Below are 17700 nucleotides of genomic sequence, written 5' to 3' on the forward strand. Positions count from 1 at the left end.
TGATGATAAACAGTAGTTGCTCTCCAACTTGGCAAGGCGATGCAGATTGTAACTCTTGATTTACCTCGCTGACGGTCGCTTTCCTTTTTAGACTGTTTGCCTTCATCTGAGCGTCGACTTTGTTTCTTTTTCTTTGGATTTTCACTTATGTTTGAAGTTGTATCTGTAGTCATCTATCTCTTCTTTGTTTGTTCAGCCATAGTAGTAGATTACTGTTTACTCGCAACACTTGCAGAGAGCAGAAAAGCAGCCGCTTAGCTCCGCCTACCCTCTCTGACAGATCAACCACTGTGAGAGAAATTCATGTGATCAACATGACTTTTCATCTATGACCATGTGTTTGTCAAATATGATCATTCCTTTGCTAAGAATTGATTCTTAACTATTGTAGAAACGTGTCTCATGTGTTCACCATTGTATTACTTTGTTCATGTTGTAAGTTAATGATAAATAAGACCGCTCAATGTAAGTTTAGTCTGGATGGGAGTGTGAAACCCCTTCCTATGTGTGTGTGTATGTGTGTGTGTGTGTGTGTGTCTGCTGTATCAAAGAGATGTGAGTAAAAGAAGATTAGGGATGATAGGCATGTGACATTCTCAGGATGATGAAGACAGGAACACAGTGTGTAATATAGTAAGTTAAAGTATTGATTATTTAATGAACTCAAATGACATCCTGAGTGTAATCATGTGTATCCTGTTGTTTCGTCAAAGCCTAAAGTCCACCGTCTCAAATGCTATAAGAAGAGGAGGAAACTGTTATTCTTCAGTCATTACAGAATGGTTCTTGCTTGCAAGCAATAAAAGTCGACTTAGAAACTGGAATACTGTGCTGGGTGATATTTTGTTACCCTCTCTCACCAATCCTGGACAAAGACTGATTTTTCTGTTGCCACGACACCACCCACTGCTGGGTGAAGGAAAACGCGTCACTAACTGGGCGCCACTTGTGTTTTTTTCCGCGAATGTCGCACCAGACACCCCGTCTATAATAATACTATATACTGCAAATGCAAAGGCTTTCATCAGTGGGTCATAGACTCAATCACCATTGTGTGACCTCATTTGGTGATAAATAGTCACTTAACTGACTGGGCATATTTATCTGACAGACACTTTAATGCCAGGAGAGGTTTCATGTAGAGGAGGGAATTTGTAAAACAACATGAGCTTTGTCAATCAGCTACATGCAAAGTCCCAAATTACAGTGCAATTACAACTGCTCTGTGGTCAAAGGTCAAAGACATTTGCAAAACCAGGAAGTCCCAAAGTGGGCGTGTCTTTGAGTGTGTATCAGCGTGAGCCGTTGTTAAACAAACATTGTGCTCAGTCAAACTTCACAGTGTAAATATGGGTTAAGAAAAGCAGATAACCTCATACAGCAGACTGAAGTGAAACCACCCCACAGGAACAATCAGTTAAAGCTGGGATCACAGTTTAAACAGTCATCTTCAAACTGCAATAAACTCCACTCTCTTCTTCAGTGACTCGGTTTCAAAATTTAAAGTGACAAATTACAGATTGTCATCATAGCTGCAGACCAGACGGTTGGACGTGACCTTTGTTCTATTATCTTTCAAATATTTTTATATGCTTTAGTTTCTGTTTCAGTTTTTGTAACACACTTGGTCATAAAGCTAGATTAGATCACGTCATTGTCCTTGTGTGACTGAAGTAGTTTTCCTTTGTGAACAGGAAAAAACTAATATTCTACTGTACATTGTTCCTCCAACATGTGCTGATCCACTTTGCAGCCTCGGCAGCTGATCTCCAGCAGACACATCCTGTTCTGTGGGACACTGAATCGTTCTCTTAAAAGGTGTTTTTAATGCATTTAATATAGGGTGGTTGACATGTGAGAGACCAAAGGTTTGAGGTCAAAAACATGAGACAAACTTCCTAATAAATGACTCCAGGAGAACTTGGCCAATGCTGACAGTAAAGCTATAACAGTATTTACTGTTTGCCATCTATAATTACAAGAAATGTGGGAAAATATTACTGATTATAACATGCAGAGGACTAATTATCGGTTTAAATCAATCCCACATTATGGCAGGAAACTGTTGGTGCTGATTGTAATGAAAAAGGAACCGTCTGATGATGAGTGTGTGACTATTTGCTGCCGTTTCCTGAAGGATGTCACAATATGACCTTCACTTCTCTTTATTCTCGACAGTATCACACTGAGATAAACCATGTTCCTCAGTGACAGCATGTCTTTAGTATGACTGAATGAATTAGCTGTAGGAGCAAAGTAAATATAACTCGTTTATCCGTTTCACCTCCTATAAGCGGCATTCATTCTCTGCAGACTCCTCTGCTGCTCACTTCCTCACCATCCCACTCCCTCCTGCTCTCGCCATGAATAAATGTCTCTCAGAAGAAACAAATAAGGGATTGTAAAGTAAGTGCCGTGTCAATCAGCCATCTGTCTGCACAAATATACAATCCGCCAAGTTGTGTGTGAGAGGGAGCAGCTGCAGAGTTTTGCTATGTTGCAAACACACACACACACACACACACAAAGACAGACATAATGGAAGCCATTAGAGTGTCTTGTTTCCGTTATGTCAAAGTTTTCTCACGATGTTTGTTGAAACAAGTATCATCTGCAGGAGGCAAATTGGATGACTTTAAGTTACTGCCTTTAAAAAATAAACTGGTGCAAGTAAATTATAATAATTAAAGCATTTCTCATCGTTTATGACAAATCACAGCAGCTCACAGTAATAAACCACATGAATTATAAGGGTAAGACTACGCATCCTTGCAGCTAAAGATCAATGACTGATGGGTCTTTATTACTATCAAATGTATACCCTATAAAGGGCATTACATGGTATTTATTATTATATTGTTGCCTCTATTGCCAACATGAAGAAGTTTCTCTAGTTTTACTATCGTTTACTGACTAATGCAAGGAAGGATTACTCGACCTCTTGAAATGTTAAAACCTGCGGTAACTAATAATTGGATTAAGGTCCAGTATTCACCCTCTTTTCACTCTGTTTGTGGTCTCTGCCCTGAAGCAGCCCAATGATTGCTTACATTCACCAGCTAGTCGCTAAATGAGTCAGTCTGCTGTGTGGTGGTTAACAGGTAGGCTAGTGTAGCCTACAGCCAAAACCAACGCTACGAGAGCGTACAATATTCACACGACGGCCTTATTCATTTAACTCAAATTCTGTTTAATTTCATTGATGTGTTTCAGTTTGCAAGTCGTAAAAATATGGGGAACTAACAAATCAATATGATTTCACTACTTCTCAGTTGATCAGTAACTGAAAAGATGGGATATTATTTAAGTCAATAGCTCATTAGCTATCAACAGCTAACATTAGCATTCACTTCCTTGCTAACATTGCCCTTTGAAAGTGTTTCATGATATGATGGGAAAGGTTAAACAATCGTAGCTAACAGTAATTTTAGCTAACCAACAGAAATGTTAACAAACTGAGTCTGTAGTATTACTGGTTCAGAAGGTTTTTGGAGGTATAGCCAAATTAATCACAATAAAGCAGCGACAGGACTACAGGGGGGTCTGAGAGCTGAGCTGCAGTTAGCTTATTTTTCCGGTGCTCTGCTTATTAAAGGGTATGGATTCCTTCAATATTCTGCATTCACATGATTTTACCAGGAGCACAATAGATCACAGAAGTCTCTTCCACTCTAAAACAAATGTACCCGGTAATTATAACCAGGAAAAAATGCAGTAAAACTTTAAATAGCAGTTTGGAAGGCTTGGAGACTGCAAACCAATGTTTGCTGAAATAAGAATTTGTATTTTCGCTGAACTGAAAAAATAAAGGATTTGATAGTCAGGCTTCACAGTGACCAACCATATCCTATTCCAATGATAAAAAATCTGATTCCTGTACACACCTATAAATTCAGAAATATCTTTAAAACGTAAATATACCTAACCCTCACTCAAGGCTGCTGTGCCGATAGAATCACTTTAGTCTGTTGTCTACAATACAATTACTGGAATAACATGTCATTTAAAGCAACTCAATGCCGTCTGAATTCATGTTGCTGTCTGTCATATGGTGACCCACACACGACTCATTTTGTGGTTAAGACTGACCACAGCACGACACAATAACACACGCACAAACAGCGTGTGGGAAAAAGCCTGGCTATGCTGTTCCTCTTCCATTTCTACTCATCTGCTCTGTTGCTATGTTTACCCGAGAGGGATCAGACAGGTATGAGTAGGGCAAAGGTGTACAGAGAGGGTGTGGCCACATCGTAGTAGAAAGACGTTCATCAAAGTTCCAGACTGCAAAATAACATAAAGCCACAGGTAGCCTACAACACCTGTCGCAACAAAGCTGTAGATCACTAAATAAATGACCGGTGTCTCCATCCTTTTTTCGCTATAACTCGATGTGTGAATTTTTTTCCCTGTGGAGCCGAGCAGCAGCCCCAGTGAAACACACACACACATAGTCACGCACACGCACACCCTATCTACCCCCCTCGAAACAGAATATCTGTGCAAACAAAGCGCGCGCTGCTCTTTCACAAACATTAGTGATGACGTTACTCACCCACCAGACGATGGCATAGGCGAACAGCGTGAATTTAAGGACTAAGTAGGAGAACCTGTGACAGTATCTGATTTCGCCGTTGTTGGACATCTTGTCTGACTTGGGACAGTTGCTTTCAGCGGCTCTCTGCGCTGCTGTTGACAACACACTTCCGCGTTGTCATCGTCACCACACCTGGAAGCGCACGTGAGCGGGATGGACGGCTGGATTGATGGATGGGACGTTTATATGCTGAAAGTAGCAGAAAATGGGAGCAAAAGGGAATTTTACACTGTTCACTAAGATTTTTTCTTTACAATGATTGATGTGTGAGGTTAAATTCAATTGTTTTTGGCTGCCGAACCTTAAAATTAATCTTTATGCCTCAAACTCCTTCTGTTAACAGGGGCGTTTCCAGTATTTTTTTGTATAATTGCATTTCCTCTTCTTTACTTCATTAAACCAGATAAAATTCTCACTTGGACAAGGCTTTAAATCCTCTTTCAAGAGACATTTGGCCAAAAAGACAGCACAAACCAGTGCTTCAACACCATGTAATTGTGACTTAACTCCCCCTTTCTACAGCCAGTATCTCTACAACACCTTAATTAATCACCTATCCTGAGCAGTATGTATAAACCAAGATTTACAACAACAAAAAAACTGCAATGCGCGTTGCACATAGACACAAATTGGAGATACAAATGTTTTTGTCTTTATACAAATAAATAACACTTGGTGCCAATAAATATCTACTTCAGACACTGATACATCAGCCTCATATAGAACATAGTGTGTAATCATGTCAAGAAGGTGCATAAAGTTTAATTCATCAAACACATTTGTATATTTGCTTTTTAAAGAATGATGTTTAAAGTTTTCTTTTGGTATAATATACAACTACAAGAACTACAGACATTGATTACACAGGAACTCAAAACATGTAACTTTGCCCCCTAGTGGTGGAGTACAGTGAGAGGCCACACAGAATTGGACACCCTTACTGTTTGCTATCAGGGACATCAAAGGACACGGTGACACCATAACTGACCACAACGACTACAACAAACAACTTGACCAGTAAATCCATCCAGACTTCAAAATCACAAAGAACATGCACGGCATTAAAATGAAAAACATGCATGCAATCAAGTCTACACATAATCAGAGTGTGTTTGTGTGCGTGTCTTGATGAGCTATCAGCTGTTCAGCCGAGTGAGTCGGTAAGAGGGAGCTGTCTGAGTGGCTGTTCCATTAAGTGAATCATTTTTTATCCCAGTTTTATTAGGTATTCTTTATTTTTATCTCCGTCCACAGATAAGAAACAGACCGAACAGACTCATTTAATATTCTGAGATAATAAGACAGCTAACTCAGGTCCACTTTGGCATGAAAATAGTTGTTTTTGTTTGTCTGTGATGGAATTCTGGATCAAGGACGCAGACTATACTGACTGGTTAGTATGTGCAAAGTGTTGCATCCTGAGATGTGTTTAAGTGACAACTTTTAATACAAGTAAAGAGGCAATGTAATTTGTCTTTGTATGTGCTAGTTTATAGTTGACAGGCTGTTCTTCATCCCTTCCTCATCAGTTTTAGCTGGTGGATAATTACCGCTGTTATTCCTCTCTGCTGCGCCTCAGGCTCCCTTTCACTCAATGGACCACATATATTAAACACAGCACAGTTTAAACTTGTCAGCCCCCTGTCTGCACCCTTCAACGCGCCCTTCACCAGGCGCTGCTGGCCATAAGGATTTGTGAGCATGTGAAAGTACAAACATGCATTGCGTACGGTACAAACACACCAGATCCCTACCTCTATCTGTATATTGTTCAAACATGTGCAAGCACATACAGTATATTTCCCCTGAGAAGGAGGAGAGAAAACAAAGAGCACAACTGTGAGGAATAACAGAACACAAGGTGACGATAACAGGGAGAGAAAGCACAGGAAGTGTTATCTCAGTAAGACAGAGGCTTTGTGTAGAGAGGCCACACGTGTAGATTCACTGTACAATGCATTGTAGAACATTTTGTTTCACTGGTTTCAAACATGGAAATATTGTCAAAGTACTGCAAGTGTTCATATGAGTGTCCTTGTAGGAAACATATGGTAAGTGAAAGGGTGAAAAAGGACACATTTTACTGTGTTTCTGCTTTTAAAACACACAGATAGACACAGTAAATGTGTTTGAGCAAATAAAGAAAAATATAAAAACATATATTCAATCAAATTTTCATACTTTAATACGACATGTTTCAGGCACCACAGCTCGAACTCAGAGCGGTACTTTGCAAGTACAATTAACCCTTTTTTTTTTAACTCTTTGACCACCTCAGGTCCATTCTCAACCTGTTAGGACCACTGCAAAACTATGTTTTTCTTTGCTTCTACTAGTTGTAGGTTTGTGTTTGTGCAAAATGAACTTTTGTTTTATTGTAAACCACATTTCCCACTACTTCCAAATAAAGTGTTCTCATGTAGGCCTTTTAGAAAATGACAACAAGTTCATGTTTAAACAACTGACTACTAATGCTTTAACTTTTTACAGATATCAATTTTTGGTGGAATAAACTGGTTTTTAATTACAGCTGTGATGCGTCTTGACATGCTCTCTACCAGACCGTCACGTTGCTGTTGGGTTACATTATGCCACTCTTTCAAGCAGCTCAGCTTTGTTTGATGGCTTGTGACCACTCACCTTACTCTTGATCACATTCAGGAGGTTTTCAGTGGGGTTCAGATCTGGAGATTGGACTGGCCGTATCATTAGGAGAGATGCTAATTGTAGGAAAATGTGGAGTGGTTTTTTTTCCAGAGCTGTATAACTCAAGGGATCGCAAGGGAGAAACAAAGCTTGTAAAGAGAGTGATTTGTGTAAAATGGTAATAACAAAACATGAAACACAACCTCAAAGGGATTCAAACTGACACCATCAACTGTGAGGACTTTGTTCAGAACAGAACATGCAGAAACAGATATTTTAAAGAGAAGCAGCATCAAAGCATGAAAAACTTAATTCCATGATCAAATTCACCTCCCACCATCACTACTGAAAATCGATACCCACTCTGCAATACAGTTTGACCTCTTCAGCCATGTCAAGCCCCACAAAAGGGACACCTTAAGAGGACAATCTCACTCCATCATGAGTGATTGCAGATGATGATGATTGAAGATTAGAGTACCTACTCTGTAGGCTGAGGTTCGACACAACCTCATCAAGAATGGACCCTTTTGAACAGACTTCAAGAGATTGTGTGTGAGGCAGTAATGTGAAGTCGCCAAGTTAGCCTGTAGTGTGTCTACTTCCACACAGTGAAAACGTTTGAATATTAAAGGCTCGAAAGGTTCTCCTGTTCACAGAGAACCAGGAGACATTATGGCTCAACCCTGTGAGTGTTGAATATCACACTTATCTTCATTACTGTAGACTGTATGGAACATCGATAGACCATACATAACTTGATAAAAAAGTTAAATAAGATAATCACGTAGTTCTCAGGCTACCTAAGTTCCCTTTTGTCACCCTTTTGTTTTTATGTCTTGTGTTTCCTGTTTTATTTTGATACTCACCTTGTGTCTCGTTTCAGATCCTCCACTTCCTGCCCTCCTGTGTTTCCCGCCAGTGCGATCACCTGCCCCGCCCTAATATGTTTCACCTGCGTCTAATTGTCTCCTCTCACCCAGAGTATTTAGCCACTGTTGCCCCCTCCCTGTGTGCCAGTTCGCCCTGATCCTCGTGTTCCCAGCAAGCCTCGATCTGATCGCTGTGTGTTTCTGGATTTCGGCTCTGCCATCTCTGCCCTGATTGTTATTAAATGGACTGTTATTTTTACATCCACAGTCTGTATCTGAGTAGTTAGTTAATACAGTAGTCAGTTCGATTAAGTTATTTATAAATGATTAGTCTTTTGGGTTTCAAAGCTTGGTTGGAAACGATTCGTCGACTAACTAAAAAAAGAAAAGAATGTATGCAGTCTCTCTCTCTCTCTCTCTCTCTCTCTCTCTCTCTCTCTCTCTCTCTCTCTCTCTCTCTCTCTCTCTCTCTAACACTCTAACACTCTTTAAGTAGCCTATCTTTTCCCTTCCCTGTCCAACAACAGCCGTTTTCTCTCCGCTTCTCCTTAATCCAGTCTTTATTTGATCCGGTCTCTATTTCACTCAAACTCATCTCAGTCTTGTTTTAGATGGAGTCATGCAGAGTCTACACGCGCCTGTACTTATTGCCACTTTTACCACATTCCCTCTTCATGTGAACACGCCAACAGCTATTTATTGCAACGGTTTGTAACCGTCCCCGTTCTTCACTCATACCAATTCATCTCTCCCACTGTGCATGGAGTTGGCGCAGCTCCGCGTGCTGTGCGTCTCCGTCCCTCTCAGCAGCTTGTAACGTAATCAGGTAGCTACACATTCCAGGAGTGGGAGAAAGTGTGCGTGTGCGTGTGTCAGAGAGAGCGGGGGAGAGAGAGGGAGCAGAGGTGTCTTGAGATGTCTTGATGGATTACTGGATGGACCCTGGTTGCGCGTTACGCAGAAGGAGCCTGATTTTCGGACGTAATTAACGATGGATCGGACAAACTGATATTAAAACTGAAAACTCAGCCGCGTAATTAGAGAGGTAAGTCAGATGAAAGTGTAAACGTGATGGAGAATTTGTCTTATTTGTGTGAAGAAAATATTTTCCTCTGTGCCGTCCAAAGCATCATCTCACCACTTGTGCTGAAGACTGTTGCGCTCTCTGCAGCCAAAGAAACACATTCTTGTGTTTCTGCCAAATGTATGTTGTCTGATGAATGTATATTATATCATTTATAGTCATCAAGTGTATTTTTAATCAAACGTGGGCTGAGATGTAGAGCAGTTGGCTTATTTAAGGCACAAAGAAAGGGCAGCCTATGTTAAAAATGACCTGAGTTATTGTAAGATTAGGCTAAATGCACACTGTGGAACTTGCCATATTAGTGATATGTTTTATGATTATTAACTCAGGCTACTCTGCTGATGCACAGAGAGCCAAATGCCACCACTGTATGGTTTAAAAACCGGATTGAAATCAGGAATGCATCGTTTCTGTCAGGGTTCAAAAGATTGAAAACGAAATAAATCTCTGCAAACCAATCGGAAAAATACACTCCGCACTCAAAAGCTTCTATTGCAGGACTTTTGTTTCCAAATGAAGATATATTTTGCGGGACTTAAATATCTTTGGCAGTAGCTTAAATGAATGGAAATATAGATGATAACAGGTTAACATTCAAAATAACATTGACAAACTAAAAAACACATTCGTAGGAAATGTTTAATATTGAATTATTTTACAGTACTAAGAGATGCCCTCATAATGTCTCATTACGCATGACGCATTACGCACGTGCAGTTATACATAAAGTTTCTGTCACCAGGTGAAAGAAGATGGACGCCGAGAGCCTTGTTCAGCACATTGAACGGGACATGGAGCCCACTTTGTGGCCGCTATCAGAGACCACTTACTGGCCTGACGACGGAAACGAGACGTTTGGGAACCAGTTCCAGCAGCCGGACTGGCAGGTGGGAGAGCAGCGGGGTGAGAGAGGAAACTGTCAGAGTCAGAGTCAGATCTGTCTCAGCCTGCGGAGACTGGGAGCATTTAGAGGAAACTTTGATGAGAGACTTAAAAAATAAATGACACATAATAATGAAAGAGTGCACCACGGTATTATTCCACAAAACCTGCTGTGAGCCAAACACAACTAACCAGTGTTTGAAAAAAAATATCTTTTCCTCTCCCCTTCTCTTATTTCCTTTCCTTTTATGTCCTCTCTTCTTCTCCGTCCTGTTTCTTTCCTCTCTTCTCTCATATCCTTCCCTTTTCTCTCCTCTCCTCTCCTCCTTCCTTCCTCTCCTTCCCTCTCATCTCCATTCCTCCTCTCCACCTTTCTTCTTCTCTCCTCTCCTGTCATCCTTTCTTTCATCGCCTCCTCTTATCTTTTCTCTGTTCCTTTCCTCTCCTCTTCTGTCACCCTTTCCTTCCTCCCCTCCTCTCTCCTCCTCTCCTCTCTCCTCCCGTCTCAGGTGGCTCTGTGGGCTATAGCGTACTCCCTCATCATCCTGGTGTCCATCACTGGGAATGTCACGGTGATCTGGATTATTCTCGCCCACAGACGCATGAGGACTGTAACAAACTACTTCATCGTCAACCTGGCCTTCTCAGATGTTTCCATGGCAACCTTCAACACTCTCTTTAACTTCGTCTACGCTCTTCACAATGATTGGTACTTTGGTCTGGGCTACTGCAGGTTTCAGAACTTCTTCCCCATCACGGCCATGTTTTCATCCATATACTCCATGGCGGCCATCGCAGTGGACAGGTAGGAGAGATTACAGTGAGAGTGACACATCCAAACTGACATTAACATGAACAAGTCGGCACTTAGGAAACTGTTTTCTTCCAGCAATTGCACAGTAATGGAATGAGTGATCATCATCTCTTGCAACACCCCATTTAAGAGCTACATTACACAGTCACAAAGAGATAAACCACTTAGTGAAACAATCAGTTTAGTGCTACTCCAACCAAGATGTGTCTGCGAATAACCAAGTTGTGCAATATTTCTACTGTCTGCAATATATTGATGTTTCTTCCTTGATTGATAGTGTATAATTTATAATATTCATGCTGATATCTTGGTGTGAGTGTGAGTGTGTGGGGTTGTCTGTGTCTGAGTGTCAGCCCTGTGATTGACTTTCCAGGGTGTACCCCGCCTCTTGCTGAATGACAGCTCGGATAGGCTCCAGTCCCGCCGCGACCCTGAATTGGATAAGCGGTATAGATAATGGATGGATGTTCATAAGTGGAGAATTGGAGCTATGTGTAGTGCAGGCAGGAAGGTAGGGCCGCGCGCAGGTGATTACTGGCAGACCTGTGCTGTTAATTGTGTTTTACGTAATGACTTTCAGGTAGGAAAACAGGCAGGTAGGTAGGCAGACAGTTCAAGGATATGAATACAAAAAAATAAAAATCCAAAAATGTAATGCATTCACAAAACAGAGTAAAAAGCTGAAGTAACAAAGGATAAACTGGTAAAAATTAGAAAGTGATAGATGGAGTGAGACAGATTAGTGAAGTGCAGAGAGGTGAGCAGGTGGGAAGGGCGTTACACTGGTGCGCAGGTGTGTAGATGAAGAAATGAGGGAAAGTCTGAGGGCCTCTGGTGGAGAGGTGGAGAATGGCAGGGGATGCTGAGAAGTGGGAATGTGACTTTGAAGTGGAAGAGAGAGACAGACTGTGACAGGAAGTACCCTGAAAAGCACTTTGTTTTGTGTGTTTTGGTCTAAAAGGACTCAATATATATATATATTTGTTTACTATTTCAGAGCTTCTTTGTCAGTCAGTCAGGTGTTTGTCATTTGAGGCTATACAGAAGCCGCTTCTGAAAAAAGACCATCCATTCAGTGACATTAGCGTCTCTTGAAATCAGCAGCAGCAAGTGAGAAAAATTCTTCCTGAAGGAGAAATGGGTCAGCAAGCAGCAGAGATACAGATGTCATGAATGCTTACAGGAGCATGAAGGATCAGTCTGTTCTTAATGTGAAACTGTGTTAAACATATGATATGTTTACTGAGTTACAGCCCTGCAACAGATTATGTGTTGATGAAGCTAATGTTCATTTTCGAGGATGTGATTAGACGTGTAGTTGATGCATCTTGTCGACAGGTTTTGTCTACACCTATTTACATACACAACAGTAATATAATTCAGTCCTTACTGTCTGCATCATACATTATGGACTTGTAGCGCATGATGCAAAAATTACCATAGAGTTGAATCAAAACTTTCCCTTTGTTTGAACACCAAATGCACTTCTGTGATAGGCTGCCTGCACAGGTGTACCTGTTAATCTTAGAAGTGTGCTTACAGTGCAGTGCAGTGGTTCCAGAGGGGACAGAATTATTGGAGCATTTCATTACTCTCACATGTGTGCATGACATGTGATATGTGGTTCGCAGTGTCTCGGGACAGCTGTTGTGATGAATGAACCAAATATGGGAATCAAAGGTGTAAAATCTTCTTGTAACGCAATAGTTCCTCCTCATTAGTTTCCTATTCGTGGAACCATCAGTTCATGTAGTTTTAGTCATGTTATGTTCCGTCAAGAGCCACAGCTGCAAGCAGAAAACGATGAATTAAATACGACAGAGATCATCTGTGAAACACAATCTGCATTATAGCACAATGTGTGTGACTCCCTGCAGCCTCCACATTACCTGTCCTAGGGTGGGTCTGGTGTGACATGTGACTTGTGGCAACCAAGACAGGTTAACTATGGGGGCCTGTAAAATCTGTCTGTCTTTTCACTGATTGGTTAATGTTTCTTTGATTTGTGCAACATGTTCTTCTCATCTATTCTCCACCGAGACCAGAACACAATAAAAAGGAAACTGAATCTTTAATAAAAACCAGTTTATGCTGCACCACACTCAGTTATTATCTATACAAGTAGAGGACACAGACACTGAAATACACTCTGTATGCCTGAATAATTCATCATAGTTTGACTATAATGGCGACAAAACTAAGTAATGTTGTTACACAGATGAATACATTACATAAGATTCATGACGGGTTGCTGTGGCTGCCACTATTATTGGTATTTAATATCATCGTTCCACCTTTGTTGATGCCTAACAAAGCAGCCACCAGTGGACTAAATGGGTCTATACACTCTATTCAATATGGTACATTTTACACATCACTCTTGCACAACAGATATTCAAATGTATTCAGCACCATTTATCTGTGATCATTTATATTCTATTACATAATGTACTGTATACTCACTGCTGTTAATAAATCCCTGTCTCGTTATTCTATTGTTCTTCTGCATTAAGTTAATGCACATGGATTAAAGGATTCCTCTTATTCCACACAATCAGTATGACACATGGTGATATACATAATGTATATGAATGTTTCATAATACAGATAAAGGTCGACAATCTCCCATTCCCTTATCCTGCCAGTGCATTGAAAACGCTCTCTATCACACGGACGTGCAGGGAGGAACACATTACCACAGATAAACGGAGACAAGCAGGCTGATAAATGAAGGAATAGATCCTCCTCTTGAATGAAAAGCAAGGTTTTTTGTTTGAATTCACCTCTGCACCTCTGCTAAATTACTTACACATTGCACCAATATATTTTTTTGCAGCGTGGCGGTGTCTTTCTGTCGAGGAACTAACGATTTTAAGCTGATGAAACTCATAAGTCTGAATCATGGGAAATTAAGATCATAAAGCTCTTTTTTTTAGGTTGACAAGAAGATGTTCAGGCTGTTGGAGGAAAAGGAAACGCTCTACAGGAGGAAACTAAGCACATGTACCCCCTCACACTAACATTATATTACTGTGTCATGCCAGTGACCCTGACAGATGATTTATTAGCCTACATGTTCCCTCTCAGGGGTAAATAAATCTTTCCTTTTGTTTAGATAAAGGCCGTTCAAAGCAGAGCACACAGCGAGACAGTGAAGAGATTTAAAGTCCTGACTTCACATCTAGTGGTTTGATGGATGAGTGGGTAGAAATGAGAGCTTTACTTTAAACCATGCGACAGATTCACTCTGGTTTCTTTCTGTCTGATGCTGTGAGTTGAACATATTCCTGACCTTGTAAAAGATGTATGACTGAGTCAGCCTTTGAATCTCCTTTCAGGTACATGGCCATCATCCACCCTCTGAAGCCCCGCCTGTCCTCCACCTCTACGAAGGTTGTGATCGCTGTGATTTGGATCGTAGCGATCTCTCTGGCTTTCCCTCAATGTTACTACAGCGTGACCATGTTTTACTACCCCAGGACTGTGTGCATGGTCGACTGGCCCGACGATTACGGGGGAACACATCAACTGAGGTGAAGGAACAAGAGTAATAACAACACAGGTAGAAAGAAAGAAAGTGACATTAACAACAAGGCAGATCTATATTATTAAAGAGATTACACATGTGCTTTATACATACAGTGTATATGAGGTCTGTGTGACTGATACACTGACTCCAGAGTGATTTATAAGGCGACTCTAATGCAAATCAGGACACAAGAAGTTGCTATAATGCACACACTTCTTAAGATCTATGTGAAGGGCACACACAGTGTATGTGTTCTGCTTTGACAGTGTGTGTACAAGAAATACCTGCTTTCAAATACAACCTATCAGGGCCGTGCACAGACATTTTTGGGAGGCAGGGGCTCAAGCAAAAAAACGGCACTTGCCCCACCAACATGCACTAATTCCCTTCCTGATGTTGTCACACCGCCACCATCCATAATCACACTTTATGTTGATAACATGGGAACTGTTTATATTCTACTGAACAACATTATTCCATAAAGAAACCACAGATTTGACATGTTTTCATGAAAGTAATGCAGTCAGTGTTCAGTTGTTTAGACTAATTCAGTCCCATTAGTGGTTTCTTTGAGAAAGACAGTTAGGAAGGATGCAATTTAATGGTATTTAAATAAAATCATACCTGTCCAGTATGTACACCTCCTAAATGTGGCATGGTTCCTGCTCTTCAGATTGTATCACCCTGTGTACAACAGAAATTCACACAGACATCACACATACTTTAAACTTCAATCTCTCAAACATTTAAAAAAAACTGGCTATAGAGAGAGGGGGTGACTAAAACTATCAAAACCATTCAGAACTTAACTACCTGCTTCCGAACTTAATTGCATTTTTGTAAGTTGCCCTGCATGACGGAGAACACGAGTAGATTGCTAGCGAGAAGGCTACAGACTACAGAGGCTAATAATGAGGACATAAAAAGTGTTGTTTTGGTTGATTTCATAGTTAAAACAGTGCCTACCTGAGTGATATCATTCACTGTAACCGAACTGGGGTGGGGCTGGAGTGTTGTGTGCTTTTCATGACAAGTCAAGACACATTGAAAAGTTAATTGATTGATTGAGACAAAATCATTTGGGAGGGGGTGGGGTCGGGAATGTGGAGTACTTCCTAAATTGATTAGGCATATTTTTCGTGGATACTACTTTACATCCCGTCTTTATATTTATTTATTTTTTTAAATGAAGGGCACTTTTTGACTCTGGGGGCACAAGGCAGGGGCTCAAGCCCCCCTTGGGTCCTATCTGTACACATGCCTGCAACCTATCATGTCATCACTTTTAGATGTTGCATACGCATTAACCTGAGGGACCCCCCTAAAATATATATGTTCACACCCTCACAATATCATATATTTGCCTCTCTCTCTCTCTCTGTCTCTCCCTCTGTAGTTACCAGTATACAGTGATATTGCTGATCTACCTGCTCCCTCTGCTGGTCATGCTGGTGACCTACAGCTTAGTCGGCCGCTCGCTGTGGGGCGGTCACATCCCTGGAGAGGCGACAGACCACTACCACAGCCAGATAACCGCCAAGAGAAAGGTCACGTGCTTTTATTTTGTCAAACTCGTAGACAACTTGGGCTCGTTTAGTTGGAAGGTGACATCATACTGGAGTTTAATATGGGATGGCTGGCTGACTTTCCCCTTCTGTGGTTTGTCACAGGTGGTGAAGATGATGGTCGTGGTGGTGGTGACCTTTGCCCTCTGCTGGTTGCCCTATCACATCTACTTCATACTGGGGTCATTTAACAGAGACATTTATAAAAAGCATTACATTCAACAGGTTAGCAGCTGAGTGTTTGCCTGTCATTGAATCGTTTTAGTCTGATTTATTCATTTATTAGGTTTTATGTTGTGTCTCCTCTAAGGTGTATCTGGCCATATTCTGGCTGGCGATGAGCTCGACCATGTACAATCCCATCATTTACTGCTGCCTAAACCAAAGGTAGATTTTATTCAATGTTACATTATCCAACAACTTGAAGCAGAATACCAATTCTTCCCCTCTTTCTGCAGGTTTCGTGCTGGTTTCCGTCACGCGTTTTCCTGGTGTCCCTTCATCCAAGTGTCAGAGGAGGACAAGATGGAGCTGCAGCACACACACACCTTCAGAGTCACCATGACACGCAGCCACCGCAATGACAATACATACGCACACACCTCCGTCAAAACGCACAACCCCTTTGCCGCAAACACACCAGTGAGCACCGAGCTGAACACAGAGAGAAATGTTTGCATACAGCTTAAAAAACACACGCACAACTCGCACGCGGTGAAGAGGTCGGACCTGACCAGAACCCCCGCTAACAAACTGATGGAGCAGAACCTCTGACTGCTGACGGGAGGAAACAAGGTCGATATAAAGCTGCTATAAAGAGTTTCCAATGGACCTGACTCGGGAACCTTTAGGAGGGACATGAATGAATGTGACTACGGAGCTGGATGTCTGCTGTTAATGCCAAAGTGGTCATATGTGTAAGTGTAGTCATAAATGCACAACAGTCATTTTATTATATCATTAGTGTTTGCTGTTAGCTGTAAAAAACAAAAAAAAAACGGAGGATAAATATGCCATCATTAATTTTCTTCTTACGTAAGCCCGTTCTCCCTCCTCCTCTCCTCATTCTGTAAATCCTTTCTTCCATCACTGACACTTTGTTCTGCTTGCACTTTGGAGAGAAGCTGTGAACTGTGGTTATTTATGTGTATTAGTAGAGTTTGTATCTGTGGTAACTGGTTGTCACGAGCATAGAATGGATGAACAGTCCACTGGCATCAGCACAGAGCCTTAATGTTGATGTATTTACAGTATGTGTTTCTACTGCTTCATCCATCTGACTTTTTCTTCATAAAAGGTGTTTCCTACATTTATATTTTCCAACAAACCTTATCATAATTCATTGGTATGTTGTTGATTCACAAAAAGTATTTTCACCCTCTCATTCAAATTGGCTTCAAAGCTTTCATTTTTTCCAAGTATGTCTGAGCTTTTATTTTGTCAAACTCTCAGACAACTTGGGCTAGTTTAGTTGAACTAAGTGATATGAGACTTCAGTTTATTATGGGTTTACTGGCTGACTTTTCCTCTAAGCCAGAATGTGAATTTTCCATGTTGTCAATTGTGGAAGACATTCGGATACATGTAACCACATGTAGGAAACGGTTGCCACATGTTGCAACTTACGGAGCACGTACGGTGATGCGATGTTCATATGTGACCACGGGTGTTTTTGCACATGTGAAATTCATGTGGTGAATCTGTAAGT

At 41.1% G+C, this 17700-nt stretch overlaps 2 protein-coding genes across 2 annotated transcripts in view; one reads left to right on the top strand and one right to left on the bottom strand.

Annotated features, from left to right (window-relative positions):
* The window catches only part of tspan15 (tetraspanin 15), a 34962-nt gene extending 30293 nt beyond the window's left edge, over positions 1–4669 (bottom strand). The window contains exon 1 of the mRNA XM_069659335.1: positions 4556–4669. Within this exon, the coding sequence (XP_069515436.1) occupies positions 4556–4645 (90 nt within the window). The 5' untranslated portion in view covers positions 4646–4669. The remainder of the gene's footprint in view (positions 1–4555) is intronic.
* Positions 4670–9954: 5285 nt separating this feature from the next.
* Positions 9955–17255, top strand: tacr2 (tachykinin receptor 2). The gene is made up of 7 exons (XM_069676748.1): positions 9955–10089; positions 10594–10889; positions 14237–14431; positions 15824–15974; positions 16098–16217; positions 16303–16379; positions 16451–17255. Exons 1-7 carry the CDS (start codon positions 9955–9957, stop codon positions 16764–16766), a joined length of 1290 nt encoding a protein of 429 aa, XP_069532849.1. The 3' UTR covers positions 16767–17255.
* The last annotated feature ends 445 nt before the right edge of the window (positions 17256–17700 follow it).

This window comes from Semicossyphus pulcher, unplaced genomic scaffold, assembly GCF_022749685.1.
Source record: "Semicossyphus pulcher isolate SPU_LCO1_2020_fin unplaced genomic scaffold, fSemPul1.0.p SCAF_1, whole genome shotgun sequence".
NCBI lineage: Eukaryota > Metazoa > Chordata > Actinopteri > Labriformes > Labridae > Semicossyphus > Semicossyphus pulcher.